Source organism: Bos javanicus, chromosome 24 (assembly GCF_032452875.1).
Source record: "Bos javanicus breed banteng chromosome 24, ARS-OSU_banteng_1.0, whole genome shotgun sequence".
Lineage (NCBI taxonomy): Eukaryota > Metazoa > Chordata > Mammalia > Artiodactyla > Bovidae > Bos > Bos javanicus.
In genome coordinates, this window is record NC_083891.1 from 57,573,145 (window position 1) to 57,588,850 (window position 15,706).

Below are 15,706 nucleotides of genomic sequence, written 5' to 3' on the forward strand. Positions count from 1 at the left end.
GCCCCCAGCATCAGAGCCTGCGTTTCCACCAGACCCCAGGGCGTGTCCGCTTTCAGTTTGAGGAGCCTCCTCCTCAGAGGAGGCCTAACCATCCTGCCAGATACAGTCAGGGAGTGGCTGAATCATCTTACACAACAGCCAGTTATCTGAAAAGGATAACATCGTGTAGGGCTCCTCCTATGTGACCTTCTGGAAAAGCAAAAGTACGGAGATAGTAAAACCACCAGCGGGTCCCAGGAGCCGGGGCTCAAGGGAAGGAGGCAGGAACGGGCGGAGCGCAGAGAATGTCGGGGCAGTGAAATGACCCTGGGTGTCATCACGTGCGTGCCAAAACCCAGAGAGTGTGAGCACCAAGTGTGGATGGAAGTGTAAAGTGTGCACTTGAATGAGTTGTCACAAATCAACATCGGTTCCTCAGTTATAACAAAGGTATCACACTCATGTAAGAAGCTAATAATAGGAGGAAATATGGAATGGGGGAAGGGGCCATACCGGACGTGTCCATACTTTCCACTCATTTTCATACACTTAAAACGGCTCTAAAGATAGTCTGTAATTAGTAACAACGTGCTGCTGGGGCCTGAGGCGTTCTCACTCCGGGCTGAGAGAGCTGTCTTCAGAGCATCTCCTCTTGCCCAATGGGGTCAGCGGGAGCCATTCCGCTCCAAGTTGGGCAGGACCCAGACTGGCAGCAAGGAGCCCACTTGCCACCCCGCCCCCACGCCGAGAACGAGCCGGAGGCGCTAGAACCCTGTGAGCTTGTGTACCCCAGCCAGGATTTGTACGCATCTTCTAGAAAAATCCCACATAGGGCAGGCAGCCCTTGGATTTAGAGAGCAAGGTAGAAAGCGCATTAACCTGGAAGCAGTGCTTATAAGAACAGGGAGAAAACACAGATGAAAATAGTTTGTGCTCCAGTAGACATATTAGGAAAGTACTAAATTACTAATCCTGGGGAAAGGCGAAATACAGCACAAATTCTGAAGAACAAGTGTCTGGGTGAATACATGCATCTTACACTTTGTATCTAAAGATGAGTTTAATTAAACAGAACGTTATAACGGGATGTGTGAGTGCTGATGGGAAATGGCCTGACGTTTCGAAAGCCCCCTCCAGCTACAACAGCATCGTCTCCATCAGCGCGACAGCTCGACCCAGTGACGGAGTTCACGTTTCCTGTCGATGTAGCAGTTGGATGCATCTGGAATCCTCGAGGTTAGAAGGCGGTTGGCGAGGGACAGGGCTGTGGGCAGAGTCTGCAGGGGAACGAGTCTGCCACACGGCAATCACGGCGACACACAGACAGACACATAACGTGAGGGCGTGCAAAGGCCACAAACAGGACCTCTTTGCGACTGACAGTGGGTCCAGTCTCCCGTAAGTCTGGTCGCCAAGCCGGCTCTGAAACCATCTCAGGGAAGACAGCAGGTGACGGTTTTGGAAGCAGCTCGGAGAACAGGCGGTAGGAAAAAGACGGTCGCGTCACGCTGCAGGCTGTGCGTTCCCTCCAGGGTGTTTTCAGATCTCTCCCCACGAGGCTGTGTGCTGCCAGCCAGTGACCATTAGTTAATGGGAGACGTTAGCTTTTCTTTTCTGCCAGGCTCCCGGAGGCCGCCTTCTTCACGGCTGTGGTGCCGGGCTGAATCTTGCTCCGCCCGATGCTTGGCTTCTTCTGCTTCTGGCTGTTGTCCTGAAGCGACTTCAACCCCAGCATTTTACAGTACTTATTACACTGGTGAAGGGCTTTAAACTGATCGATGAAGGTCATGGAACAGTTGCCTTTAAATCCTTTGTACCTGTGAGTTTGGGTGGAAGGAAACAATTCTTTAAAAAAAAAAATCAGGACCCTTCACCAGTATTAAAAGAAACATTTCAACGGGGAAACTCATGGTGTGCAGAAAATATATTTTATTTCTGTGTGCATGTGTACTGAGTCACTTCAGTCGTGTCCGACTCCTTGCGACCCCGTGGACTGCAGCCCGCCACTCCTCTGGCCGTGGAATTCTGCGGGCAAGCAGACTGGAGTGGGTTGCTATGCCCTCCCTCCCGGGGATCCTCCCAGTCCAGGGATCGAACCTGCGGCTCTTAAATCTCCTGCACTGGCAGACAGGTTCTTTACCACTAGCGCCACCTGGGAAGCCCATATTTATTCCCACCCTGGGCCAGAATGGCCAACGGCTGACATGACTATTAATAGAAAAAACAAAACCTGTGCAGTGAAGTAAAGACCGCAAGCCGTTGGCGTGGGCAGTAAAGACCGAAGATTGTGACGAGACGGATGTCCTAGGGGCTGACCGTTCTGTTGTGTCAGCATCTTTAAGATTTTAATTGGAGGATAATTGCTTTTCAATGGTGTGCTGGTTGCTGCCGTTGGACACCAATCAGCCGTGAGCATACGCTTATCCCCCCTCCCTCCCACCCCCATCCTCCCCTCCAGGTCATCAGAGGGCACGGAGCTGAGGTCACCGAGCTGAGCGGCAGCTTCCCACGAGCTCTTTCACAGGCGACAGTGTACGCATGTCCGTGCTGCGCGCTCTGTCCGTCCCACCCTCTCCTCCCCTGCTGTGTCCACAAGTCCACGCTCCACATCTGAGTCTCTCTACTCCTGCCCTGCAGCTAGGTTCATCAGCGCCGTTTTTCCAGATTCCATACAGAGCCCTTTGCTTTTTAATCAAAGTGACCAGTGCTGGGCCATCCTCATAAAAATCTGAAAATCTCTTGGTGATCTGAATAATCCCTCCATCCCACCCGGAGGTTCTGAATGAAGCCATCTTGGAACTCGGGCTGGAAGAAATTGAATTTAGACCCTGGAGAAGGAAATGGCAAGCCGCTCCAGTATTCTTGCCTGCAGAATCCCATGGACAGAGAAGCCTGGCATGCTACTGTCCATTGGGTCACAAGAGTCGGACACAACTTAGTGACTAAACCACCAACCAACTTGTCACTGAAGGAGTGCAGGCCGGGCGGCCAGCCCAAGACAACAGAGCAAGTGGGTATGGCCCTCGGAGTCTCCCCGCCACAGACGGGCGCTCTCCTGCAATGCTGCGCCTTCTCCCTGGGAGGAGAAGAACCTGCGCCTTTGTGTCTGGCGGCTCCCAGAGGGACCATGCTAGCCTCCAGCCTGGGGTGGTCTTGGGGCTCTTCCTTTTAGCTGGGACATTTCATATTCAAATCAAAGACTATGCTCTCACAACTCGATCGTGGGGGGTGAGTATCCTGGATGGACAAGTCCCCAGGCCCCCACAGACCCCGAAGATCCAGAAAGAAAGTGGGCTGAAGGGCTGCTGAGAGGAGGACAAAAGGAGAAAATCCACACAAACCACCCAGGGCAGTGCATGACATGAGAGGATGCTATTCCATTGATGGCGGCCAGGCTGTGTTATAATTGTCAGTGTTCTAACTGGTGCAGCTGGTGGGGGCTTTGTGTGGAGGCGATGCTGGAGCTGAGATGGAAAGATCTGAGATTTGCTGAGGGAGGCAGGGGCGTGGGTGGCATAGCAGACCATCGACAATTTGCAGGGCCCAGCGCAAACTGAGAACACGGGTTCCCTGGGCAGTAATTAAGACTTTGAAGATGGCAACAGCGGAATGTGTGTTAAATGAAGCTCGGCGCCCCTCTGAGTGTGGGGACTTGCACAACTGCACAGGCTGCCTGCCTAGGGAACTGGTCCTGCTGGGTGTGAGTGAGTTCTGGCCGAGTTTGATTAATCGGGCCAAACACAGATCGGCAGAAGGAAGCCTGCAAGGGCTGGCTTCGTGCTGAGTCTGTAGCTAATACGATTCAAGAAGCTGGGCCTCCTTCATTTGCGGGCAGAAACCATAAAGGGCAACAAACGTGAAATGAATGGGCTGGGATGGTGCGTTCTTCCCCAGGACATCCAAGCTGGGTTTTAAGCTGTTCGGGGCATGAGAGGTTTCTTTTTATTTCTGAAGCTGAAGCATCAGTGAGTCGTTCCATCCAGCCTGCCCCTTCTTCTTCCCTATGGGGGGACCGGTTCTTCCCCGCCTCCCTGGGGGCCCACAGTCTATTTTCTTGTGACAAATGACTCAGTTTTTAAAAGCCAAGCTCCTCCATTGGAAGAAAAGTCAGCCCAAGACAGGTGCTGACTCTAGCCGGGTAGGAAAAAAAAATGCCACTGCCAACCATGTCATCCGGCCTGAGTTTCCACGGCGCCTGAACATCCATCCCCTGGAGGGACGCAAGGCCCCCTGGACCTGTGACTGTCAGATGGGATGCTTGTCTCATGCTGATAAACTGAGCTTCCCAAACTGGGATGATCAAAGCCAAGGGCAGCTTCCCTCGTTAAGCACGTTGGAAACAAGTCGCAGCCATCTGTCTAAGGCTGTCTCGAGGCTTGCTTGTAAACACTGACAACACCTACTCTCTGCAGAGAAGAATCACTAATTCATACCGTGACCTCCCAGAGAATTCGCTAGTCGCTTCAGCCCACCCTGGCAGCCACGTGTGTGATGCTGTGTAACGAGCAAGCCCTTACAGCTACATAGGGGTTCCCACCTCTGAAATGGGAGACGGCTGAGTCTGAACAAAGGAGCTGCACTTCTGGGCAGCCCGGCTCTGTCGGCCTTCTAGAGTAGCCCCTGGGAGCCCAGCTATCTTCCCAGGAATGTCTAACCTTCTTTAGAGTCCTCAGGGAAAGTTGGAGTAGGAAGCAGAGACGGAGGCTGATTTTATTTGCAGAAGGCCACGTGCAGGCAGGGCACGACTCTAGAGTGAAAACAGCTTTGCTCAACCAAAGAGCCCCTTACTCAGCCCCCAGATCCTTTCAAGCCCCAGCTTGAGTGCATGTCTGTGGAGCCTCCCTGGCCCTCTGACACCATGAGACGACATCTCTCCAAATTTTCCTTCTATCTCTGTGAGAACTACAACCAGTTCTCAGAATTCAGGGTACACCTTTCTGTGTACAGACTCTGATCTCTCCCAGGACACTAGTTTATGCTCAGAATACCTGTCCAGTGGAGGCTTTCCAATAAAGGTCCAGGGGACGGATGAATGGATGCTGGCCCCATCCTCAGAGCTAACTGACCTCAGCCCAGGGCATCTCCAGATCGCATTGCTAAACTTCCCATTCTCTCTCCACCTAATTTTGGACCCCCACCTGGGCCTCCCGGGTAATAGAGGATGTCCCACCCCTAGCCATCTCAGTTCATCTATTTTTGCTGCCTAGCATCTGCAGGATTAAAAGCCTGTCTCCTTTCACAATTTGGTCTCTATTTCAGCCAGGGACGCTGGGCTTCTATTTGACCTCTTATTCTCTCAGACGTAGTTTTTTATGAGAAAAATAAGCAAAATAAAAAAAATAAATAAGACTTAGTTGCTTAGGGGAAAAATAGGGCCACATTCTTTGTGTTTTTAGACTGCTGAACCCAGAGTTTTTCAAAGGACACGAGTTCAATCACTGCAAGGAGCTATACACCCAGGAGGTAGGAAGTACAGGCTCTTCTGCTTGGGGTCCACCTGGCAGGCCACGTGTGCCAAACGCCCCCCTCAGCACTGGGGGCCACACCTCTCTCATCACGACAGCTCCCCTGTCAGGTCCCCGGGGCAGACACTCACCACTGCTGTTCTTACTGGGTGGATGTAGTGGGGTAAACAGTATCCCCCAAGGTCATGTCCTTCCTAGAACCTCAGGATGGAGCTTTATTCAGAAACAGTGGCATCGCAGATGCCATTAAGATAAGGTCATTCCGGGGAAGAGCGGGACCTTGATCCAATATTCCTGGTGTCTACTGAGAAGAGAGAGACACACTGGGAGAGCAGCAAGGGACAAGGCAGGCAGAGGTGGGGGCCGCACGTCTACAAGCCAAGGGATGCCAAGGACAGCAAGACTCTGGACCAAGGAGAGAGGAGGGGACACTCTCCCTCAGGGCTCCGGAGAAACCAGTGCGGCCGATGCCCCGATTCTCAGCTTTCAGCCTTCAGAGCCGGGAAAGGATGCACTTCTATTGTTTTAAGCTCCCTGGTGTGTGGTTGACTCGTTACAGAAGCCAAGGAACCTAACACAAAGGAAACAATAACCACCTGCATTTGAGAACTCTCTCACTCATTTCTACTTTTAGACACCTTAGTCCTATTGCATTTTATTAACTGAATCTTTTTTATCCTTATCCTCAAATCAGTATAATTTTCTAGTCCGTCACTTTAACTCATCCATCTTCTCTCATGATCTCCAGGCATGGAACTATTAATTTATTCTGCTGAACACCATCCGATAGAGTCTTTTCTTAAATATCTTGACCCTTGGACGGAAGTGGGGCATAAAGATCACTCGAGGGCCGTGTTCACGTGCTGGTTTGGATTCAGTAGGCCTGGGGTGGGGTCCGAAATCCCGTGTATCTACTAATGCAGCTCTGAGCTCCCACTGATGTCATTGGTTCCTGTGGAGGAGCAGGAGATCAACTAAGGCGCGAATGGTCTCGTGTCGTCCTCAACTTCAGAAACGTCTTTAAATCGGAACTGACCTCTTTCACTCCTGACATTTCATTCCTGACATTTCCTCATAAACATTACTGTCATGACCCACTTCCAGAGGAGCTAGGAAGCTGTTTATTTCTGTGTCCTGCCTGTACCCCACACAGCCTTATCCCGCGCTTCACCATTTAGTAATGTGTTGGCCCTGGGTCTGTCATGAAGGGCTCTTACCATGTTGAGCTGTGTTCCCTGGACACCCACTTTGGCAAGAGTTTCTTTTTAATCATGAAGGATACCGAATTTTATCCAATGCTTTTTCTGCATCTATGATCGTGTGTCTTTTGTCTGACACTGACTCGTTTGCATATGTTGAGCCATGCTTGTGACCCTGGAATGACCCCAACTTGATCATGGTGCCTGATCCTCCTGACAGCTTGTGGGATTTGCTCGGCTAGCATTTTGTTGAGTGTTACACAGATTAGTTCAACACTTCCTATGCGTGGGAATCATGCTAGGCTGACTTCCTGCTTAAAAACAATTCCTCTTTCCTCTCATCTTGATTATGGATGGTGCAGCCTTCCAGGCTCATACCAAGTTGACAGCAGAGCCGGCTTCTCCTCCAACTTAGCAGGACTTCCCTGTGCAATTTTCTGCCTCCAGACGCCTGGAGACAGGAGAGGGGTGGAGCCAAGCTGCAGAAACCGCCACCCCTGGCTGCAGGAAAGAAATCAAGGTTCTTGTAGGGCTTAATAAAGGACTCGTCTAAAGACGATTTGGTGAGACAAGAAAAACCTACAGAGAATTCCCACAGGTTGGTAACCCCTTTAGAAGCCAGCCAGAGCTATTTATAACAGAGGCTTTAGTTTGAGAGCCTTTCTGAAGAAGGGTTTAATTTTTAAGGAACAGCTAGGAGGACATGATGGAGAAGGAAACGGCACCCCGCTCCAGTGTTCTTGCTTGGAGAATCCCGTGGACAGAGGAGCCTGGCGGGCTGCTGTCTATGGGGTCGCACAGAGTCGGACATGACTGAAGCGACTTAGCAGCAGCAGGAGGACATGACACGCAGGCTGAGGATGTAGGGAGAGAACTGAAATAAACCCCAGTTGGAGGCAGGGGAGCGTGTGTGTGTGAAATGAAACCAGGGCTGGGTGTACAAACAGGCAGAACAGACTGTCGCCCGCGGGTAAAAGGAGGGACACCAGGGGGCGCCCACGGGAACCACCTAGCGATGCCCGCTGCGCCATCAACACCCTCCGTGTCTTCATGAGTGTTCCTGTGCTTCTCACCAGGGGGCGCCCACGGGAACCACCTAGCGATGCCCGCTGCGCCATCAACACCCTCCGTGTCTTCATGAGTGTTCCTGTGCTTCTTCACTGGCAACAGCTGCATGGCAGACACTGCAGGGGTTAAACAGGATTAAATAAAGGGTCGCGGCTCTTTTCCCGAAAGCTGGCTATTTTGCATAGGAAACGGAAGTGTGAACAAATAAAAAAATATTATGCTGTGACACAGGGCTACGTAAGGCAGGGATATGATTTTCCCTCCATTGCCTGGTGGGTCCTAAGCCTGTCGCAGAGGACTAACAGCTCTGGCCTTATCTGGCGAGGGGATGGGTGAAAGTTCAGAGAATGTTCTGAGCAAAAGCAGCCATCCTACGGAGATTTGAGGCCAGAAGCCACTCGTAGAAGGTCATAAGCCACACTACCTTTTTCATCCTGTGAGTAGTCAGTGCTTCCCAAAGTATGTTCCTAGAGTCTCACAAGATGCTTTAAAAAAAATCTGTGGTGTAAATATTATGAAAAATGCCATATAATCGCTCCCCTTGCCTCCTTGGGCACTCGAACTACACATCAGCTCTTTAAAGACTCTGTGAAGGAAGTCTCACACTAAAGAAGCTACCTTTATTTATCCAAGTCGGGGTTTCCCCAAATTATTTGACAATGGCAATCTGTGAAAAACGCTGCTGTAAAACTCCTGGTTTCTTTGAGGGTGCGGATGGGTGGCTCAGCTGGTAAAGAATCAGCCTGCAATGTGGGAGACTGGGGTTCGATCCCTGGGTCGAGAAGATCCCCTGGAGAAGGGAAAGGCTCCCCACTCCGGTTTTCTTGGGCTTCCCTGGTGGCTCAGACGGTAAAGAATCTACCTGCAATGCAGGAGACCTGGGTTCCATCCCTGGGTCTGGAAGATCCCCTGGAGGAGGGCATGGCAACCCACTCCAGTATTCTTGCCTGGAGAATCCCACGGACAGAGGAGCCTGGTGGGCTATAATCCATGGGGTCACAAAGAGTCGGACACAACTGAGCGACTAAGCACAGCGCACACCCACGTGTAACAGAGCCGAACCGTTTCCCAGGCGTTGCATTCTGCACTGGGCTCCAAGCTGCCCTCTTTCCTCCAGACCTCAGCACCCACCCCCGCAAACACCTCGTCCAGCCACCCAGTCCCCCACCTGTCAGAGCCTCCGGGGGTCATTCCTGCTTCTCGTGGGCCCGGGGCCTCCCATGGCCTCCGAGCTGTCCCTGAGCTCACGGCCACACAGACGGGAAGGCCCTGCGCCCCTGGGAACACAGGCCGGCTGCTTTCCTAGGGGCTGCCCCGCGTGCCTGCTGCCCTTCTGGCGCCTCCACAGCCTCCCTCGGGCCGCTGCTGGAGCAAGAGCCATGCTGCCTCCATGGAAACCAGCCTGGGCACTGTCTTCCCTGACACCCAACCCCGGCTAGGGGGAAAGCCGAACGCGCAGAGGGGAAAGGGGGCTACAGCCACCCCCCATCTGGTTCTCTGCTGCTGGTGGGGCCGGCAAGCAGCCGCACTCATGAGGTGCCTGTGCGGAAGGGCTTCGTGGGGCAGGCCCTGGAGTCCTCCAGGGTGGGGATCCTCTCCTCCCCGCGTCCTCCGCTCGGCCCGCGTTCTGCAACTCGCCCCCCCACCTCCAGGCGCCTTCCCTGCGGCCTTCAGACCCACTCACACCCCACGCCTCTTTCCAAAGGCAGCTCCCTCCTCCACCCCCGAAACTGGAGCCGCATCACTGCTGTTTGCTTAGACCTTTCAGGAGACACCGGGAGTTCCTTCCAGACAGTCCTGGTCTTCACCCAGCCCTATTGGCCCAGGCACTGTGACCCCAGCTCTCTTAGCCATCACCTCCTCCTTGTTCATCACAAGCATCCCCCACTGATCTGCGGGGGTGATCTCAAGTCCAATCTCTCCAGATCTTTCCGTGCAGACTTGTCTTTGCATCTGGAAATGACGAGGAGCCTGGCTGTGCTCCTCCGGTCCTCAGTTGGGGGAGCGGGCAGTGGGGTAACTAGCGAGCAGAGCCGGGGAGTGGGAGGAGCCCTCTGCTCCAATTCCAGTCACTCCGTGGTCCTTTACAAGATTTTGGGGGGAGGCTGCTGGACTGCCAATGTTATTGCCTCTCTGTGGATGCTAGGTCCTCCTAGCTGACTTCTCAGCCCAGGAGACTCTCAACACACACTAGGAGCACTGCTCGTGCTGACACTGGCAAAAAAAAAATTGTGAAAATAGGTGTTCCTGTCGGGCCTCCAGGCCACCTTAATGGCAAGGACTGGCCGAATAGGTCAGACGCCGGCCACCTAGCTCTGCTACATAAGGGCTTGATCGGATTTGAGACGGGATTCAGGCTGCTTTCCAGAGAAGGAGACCACGGTGGCAGGACCCGACGGCAGGTGTCTGGTATCCAGGGCGTGTGAAAGCGCCTTTATCAGGCCCCTTAGGCCTGGGAGGCTGGTCCTCTGAAGCCTGGCACTGGGGAGTCTGCTAGAATGCCAGGATCTACAGCAACGTGGCCTGCTGCGCAGAGCACCGAGAGGTCAGGCGAGTCTGACCTGAGCCCGTTGTTCCTCCCCTCCTGGCAGACTCACGCGTTGTATTAAAGAGTCTGCCCAGAGTCCCCACACACATATATGCAGCACATGATGTGCACACACACACACACATGCAGCACATGGCCCCACACCCACGTGACCACACCCTCAAGCCTGTTCTAAGCGTTTCTCCAGTATCAGAGCCCACCTCCTTCCGCCCACAAGTTCATTTCAGCCCTTCCTCCCCGGGCACCAGGGTGTCTTGGGATTCAGTCTGGGTTAAGCTCCCCCAGGTGGCACCACCCCCAATGCAGGGCTCCCCAGGGGCTGCTCTTGGCTGGAGGGCAGAGGGCTTTTTCTGGAACTCAGCTGACTGAGTGCAGGAGTCTGTGCTGATTTTTCAGGCTCATGGGCGTCACACTGACACCAGGAGGGCCTGGTTCCCTAAGGGAACTGCCCTCACGGTGCGTCCGCCGTGATTCGGGGGCCTTGTCCCCCCACGGCTGCCCCTCTGCAAGAATGAGCCGTTCATGATTCTGCCCAGCCCTGGCTCCCGGGTCAGGGACTCTGACACACGCTACGATCCTGTGGGCCTGACACTGGCCGACAGCCTGGTGGCCACAGAGAGGGAGTTGTCTGTGCCTATTTATAGTGACCCTAGTTTAATTCAAGGCTCACTGCCTCCGAAGAAATCTGTCCAGGGTACTTTTCTTTGTCTTTCACCAACATGAAGCGGACTTTGGGGCAGAGATTACAGAGGACAAAAGCTTGGCTCTGACGCCCTCTGCTGGCTGGACGGCAATATTGCCTTCTCCCCAGAAACTGGGCAGACCAGGCCAGGTGTGCGTTTGCAGGACCCACTGAGACAGCTGCGGCTCTGTTCCCAACAGGTGTTGGTTTACACCGACTTTGATTTGATTAGGTTAAATTTCCGAGTCTTATATTACGGAATTAGGCATTTTTCCTTCTCGCCCTTCAGAGAACTCTAAATGGCTGGGCAATTTTCAAATCAGAAATATGTTCGACAGTGGGGTTAGTATCTTTGGTCTTCCTAGAAGATGGATTATTAGATGTTGAAGCAATCCGACTTGCCACACGTTGTGACATGAAGTTTTGGTACTCAACATTGCTGAAGGAGTGTGGGGGTATGAAGTATTCCAGAATATGCCACGCTTCAGTGTTAAGGATCATACCACCAGGTAAAGTCGCATTGGAATAAGTCATGATGGTCCCCTATTTTCTTTTGTAATATTATAAGCGATCTTAAAATAGTCTCACACCTCCTGGCAGCCTGGTGTTCTTTTCAATGTGATTAAAAGAACACATGTAATGATGCCCACACGGAGCACTGCTTCTCAGGGTAGGGGCGCCTGTCCCCAGGCTTCAGTAGAGCAGGCCAACTGGCCGTCTCCTGCCCGGATGCAGGAAGCCAGCCCTGGGGGCTTGCTAAGAATAAAGAGAAGATGCCTGGCCACGTCTCCTGCTCTCTGGAGCCTCTGACACCCGCCAGGCTCCCCAGCCTTTCTCTCCCCCGTTCGAGATTGTGTCCCACACGTCCCCACACGTCTCCTGTCTGTTTACGCTGTCTTTGTGCTTGAAACCCTTCCCCAAATCTCTCGCATTGACTGCCCAGACTTCCTTCTGCAGCTCTGACTTTTCCTTGAGTTCCTTCAGCAGAATCTTGCCTCCTGGCCCTAGGGACCCCTTGCAGCCTGTGATCAGGCGGCCCCCTTTCCCTGCACCTCCTGCTCTGTCCTTGGGAAGAAAGAAGACGGGATGGACACAGCCCCCAGGGACCTGCAAAGAGACCTCCCAAACCCTACGCCTGGTACTCTGATCAGAGAAGATTCCTCTTTTGTTAGTTTTTTCAAGCTGAGCTAAGAAACATTTCTTTAGAGAGAAAAAAAAAAGTGACTGCAAAAGTTTAAATAAAAGGTTTTTAAAGACACAATGGACAAGATGATCTAATACCCCTAATAGCTAATATTTCTCAGACATTTCAGAATTCCCTTCTCTCCCACCCCCTTTTCAGGGAGGAGGCAATAAGTAACACTTAGGAGACAATGTTTTGCACTGGGTGCCAGCTCTCGGCTCTAATGGGTGCTGGGCAGCTGTCCCAGGCCAGATAAGTCACATTAGAGCTGAGAACAAAACCAAAGGGATTGGATTTCTTTTTTAAATTACGAGGAAAAAAAAATATATGGTCCAGGTTCCTGGAAGTTGTTAACATGCTTTTTAAAAGACATCTTAAATCATCACTCTTATGCTTGTCTTAGTCTTTGAAACTTCTTGGGCAGGTTTCTGCTTTGTTTTCATGGAAAGTGGCTCCAAATAATGGTATGGAATTCGCCTACTCTGAAGTCAGGCTGGGGCATGAGCCGAGGAAGGAGGCCAGTGTTTATCAAGCACGTGCTGAGCCTCAGGGACGGGATGCAGATGAGCTGGGGGATTCTCAGGACCAGCCTGGGTCCCCATCTGTGCCTCAGTGGCTTTGAGAACGTCAGGGCTCAAGTCCACAGAGCCGGTGAGACAAGAACCCGGCACTCAAAGCAGGTCTGTGTGACGCCTGGATCTGCCATATCCTACAAAGGACATGATGCCTGTGAAGGAAAGCTCTAACTTGGGAAATTCTTCTGAGGTCCAGGAAAATCTCTTTGTAAATAAATAAATAGGGGCACCACACATTTTCTAAGCGGGGAAACTTGCTCAGGACAAATAACTAGACAGGATGCAAGGATGGCAGGCATGAAACGATACTGTCCTGGGCAAACCAGGATGCCCTGTTGCCCCTTCCATCATGTGGGCCAAATGTCTATGACGCCAAGAAGCAAGGTTACCAACAGGAGAATCAGAAGTAGGTGGCAGGACCAAGAGCTGAACTCAAGTCTTTAAAAAAAAAAAAAAATCCCTGCCCTCACTACATCATACCCACCCCCAACGACATACGCTCTTGACAAGCCCACGGCCAGGACCCACATCCCTGACTCGTAGACACGGCTCTGGTCAGCAGCGGGGGTGCAGCATGGAGATCGTTCTACCGCAAAACGCTATTATCCTGAGCAGGGACATGGTCAAGCTGCATCTTCGTTCTAAAGCCAGATTAAAAGCTTCTGCGTGGTTGCTGAGAACTTCATGAAGCAGACTTGTTGATCTGGAGGTTAGAAGAGTATTCCCCTTTCTACTTTTCGCAAATCCCTTCTTCTCTCCATCCTTCATATACTAATTGAAAGTTGTACTTGTTAAAGGACTGCCGATGCCAGTGGTCTGAAATCACCAGAAAGCCCAAGTAAACACGTTGCTCCCAGCTGTAGGAGCCTGAGCCGTGCCGATCATGCTGCTCTGTCGTGTGTGTTTCTGATGCTTTGAGATCTGCAGCGTTGCAGGCAGGGGCGGCTCCCCCGGCCAGGGTCAGCCAATTTCAGCCAATTCCTAGAGACAACCACTGGCCTTCTAGAACGCCTCGCGTAGGCCAGCTAACCAACCTGCAGCCCACTCCCACCATCCGCTCTACCGGGTCTCACACTCTGGGCCCCCTGCCCCAGTCACCACAGGGCAGGCAGCGGACAGCGCCACTCAGCCCCACACCCCAGAGCCTCCCGGAAACTTACAGACGACTCAATTCCAAGCTCTCGCCCAGGTTTTCCCCTCCCCTCCTTCTGCCTGACTGACCCTGGGGCCTCCCTGTGGTGCTCCCCGCCATGGTCTGGCAAGCCCCTTCCTCTTAGGAACTGAGTAACGAACTCTTTTCAGTGGCGATTGTCTCCTGATCTGTCAGCTTCGTCATGCCCGAACCATAGAAGAGCCTCCATTGTAAAACACAAACCACCCCTTCTAAAACTCACTTGCCTCCACCCCATTTCCCCCTCCTTACAAATAATCCTAGTCCACGGGGACATCAGCAGTGGGAGAAAGCCCGGCAGTTCCAACCCAGAGTTCTATTTTCACAAAGGAGCACAGATAGACAGCTTTCTCCTTACTGGTGGTCAAGCAAAGCAGAGAAAAGAGACCATTTTTTCAAGAGACACCCCAGTAAAACATGATCTTAGGGCCACTTGGGCACTGCTCACCCCATAGTAAGCAAAGCGATACCCGAAGTTAGGAAATCAACACCATTGATAACAACCAGAGTCATCAATCATAGCCCTTCCATAGTCATCTGCCCTTTAATCAACCATGGGAGTTTGGGCGCTGCCTAAAATACTAAGTATTTGGTGCAGAGTACAGGGAAAAATACGGGTTTCCCAGGAGGTGCTAGTGGTAAAGAACCTGCCTGCCAATACAGGAGACATAAGACATGTGGGTTCCATCCCTGGGTCGGGAAGATCCCCTGGAGGAGGGCATGGCAACTCACTCCAGTATTCTTGCCTGGAGAATCCCGTGGACAGAGGAGCCTGGCAGGCTTTGGTCCATAGGGTTGCAAAGAGTTGGACATGACTGAAGCAACTTAGCACACACACAGGGAAAATACATTAAAAATATACAAGTTGAATTCACTGCACTCAATTGCACAAATTTTTAAAATAAGCCAACAGTCAAAATATTAAGTGTGGAAAAATGGAATATTCCTAGTGAAAAAAATTCCCAATAATGCTGGCGTTCCCCTCCGCCCATGGCACTCCTGTGGATCATTAATTTTGAAATATATTCAGAGTTCTTATTTGTTTCAAAGTTAGGAAACCACATGAGTCTCCTTGGGAGAATGAAGTCCATAAATATTTTAGGTAAGTGAGAGAAGTGAACTGAATTTATCCCACGAGCATCTGTCGTCCACAGTTGGGACACAAAATCACTTCTGCCGGAAGGTGTTTGGAAACCCAGAGTTGAGTGACAGGCACTAGATTTTTTTTTTCTACTCACCCTTTAGCCTCTGTTGCTATGCCAACGTCGGTTAACTTCATGCCTACACCTACAGGAAGAGAGAGCAAAGACAGCACGTGTTACCCGGGGCTCCTCGGAAGAGAGGGACCACGCATTCACGGGGAGGGGCCATCCCAGCCCCGTCTTGTCCCTTCCTGCAGAAACGTTTCCCTTGTTTCCCTCAGCAGCAGCAGACAGCATCCCAGATATGCCTCCAGCCTACGGGGCCACAATAGGGAAGGCGGGCTTTGGGGGCAGCCAGCCGAAGCATGCGCCCAGGGACGCTGTCCTCTGCCTGCCTGGCCCACCCCACTGCTGGAGCAGGGGCCTGGCACCGGCCCCGGAGATCTCTCCCCAGAGACACTCTGCTGTGGGCCTAGGTCTATTCCGTGCTCTTCAATAAGCGTGGAAGCCCTTGTCCAACAGGAAGTGGGCTGGGTGTGGCCTGGGCCGACCAAGTTCAACAGTGAGAGGGTTCAAGACCGGCATCTGTTCAGTTCAAGGCCAGGCTCCAGACCTACACCCTCCCATCTCCATAAAGACAGCGTCTGATTCAGGTTTATCTGGGCCGGCTCTAGATCCAGGGAAAACCTCTTGA

General features: G+C 52.3%; 1 protein-coding gene across 2 annotated transcripts in view; it reads right to left on the reverse strand.

The window, feature by feature from the left end:
* Window positions 1-903: 903 nt before the first annotated feature.
* The window catches only part of ALPK2 (alpha kinase 2), a 132,703-nt gene continuing 117,900 nt past the window's right edge, over window positions 904-15,706 (reverse strand). The window contains exons 12-13 of one of the 2 annotated variants that reach the window (XM_061400328.1): window positions 15,109-15,157; window positions 904-1,796 (exon numbers count right to left, since the gene is read on the reverse strand). In XM_061400328.1, the coding sequence (XP_061256312.1) occupies window positions 1,580-1,796; window positions 15,109-15,157 (266 nt within the window). In that variant the 3' untranslated portion in view covers window positions 904-1,579. Of the gene's footprint in view, window positions 1,797-2,498; window positions 6,397-15,108; window positions 15,158-15,706 lie in introns of those variants that run through there. The other variant, XM_061400329.1, reaches the window with a different exon arrangement.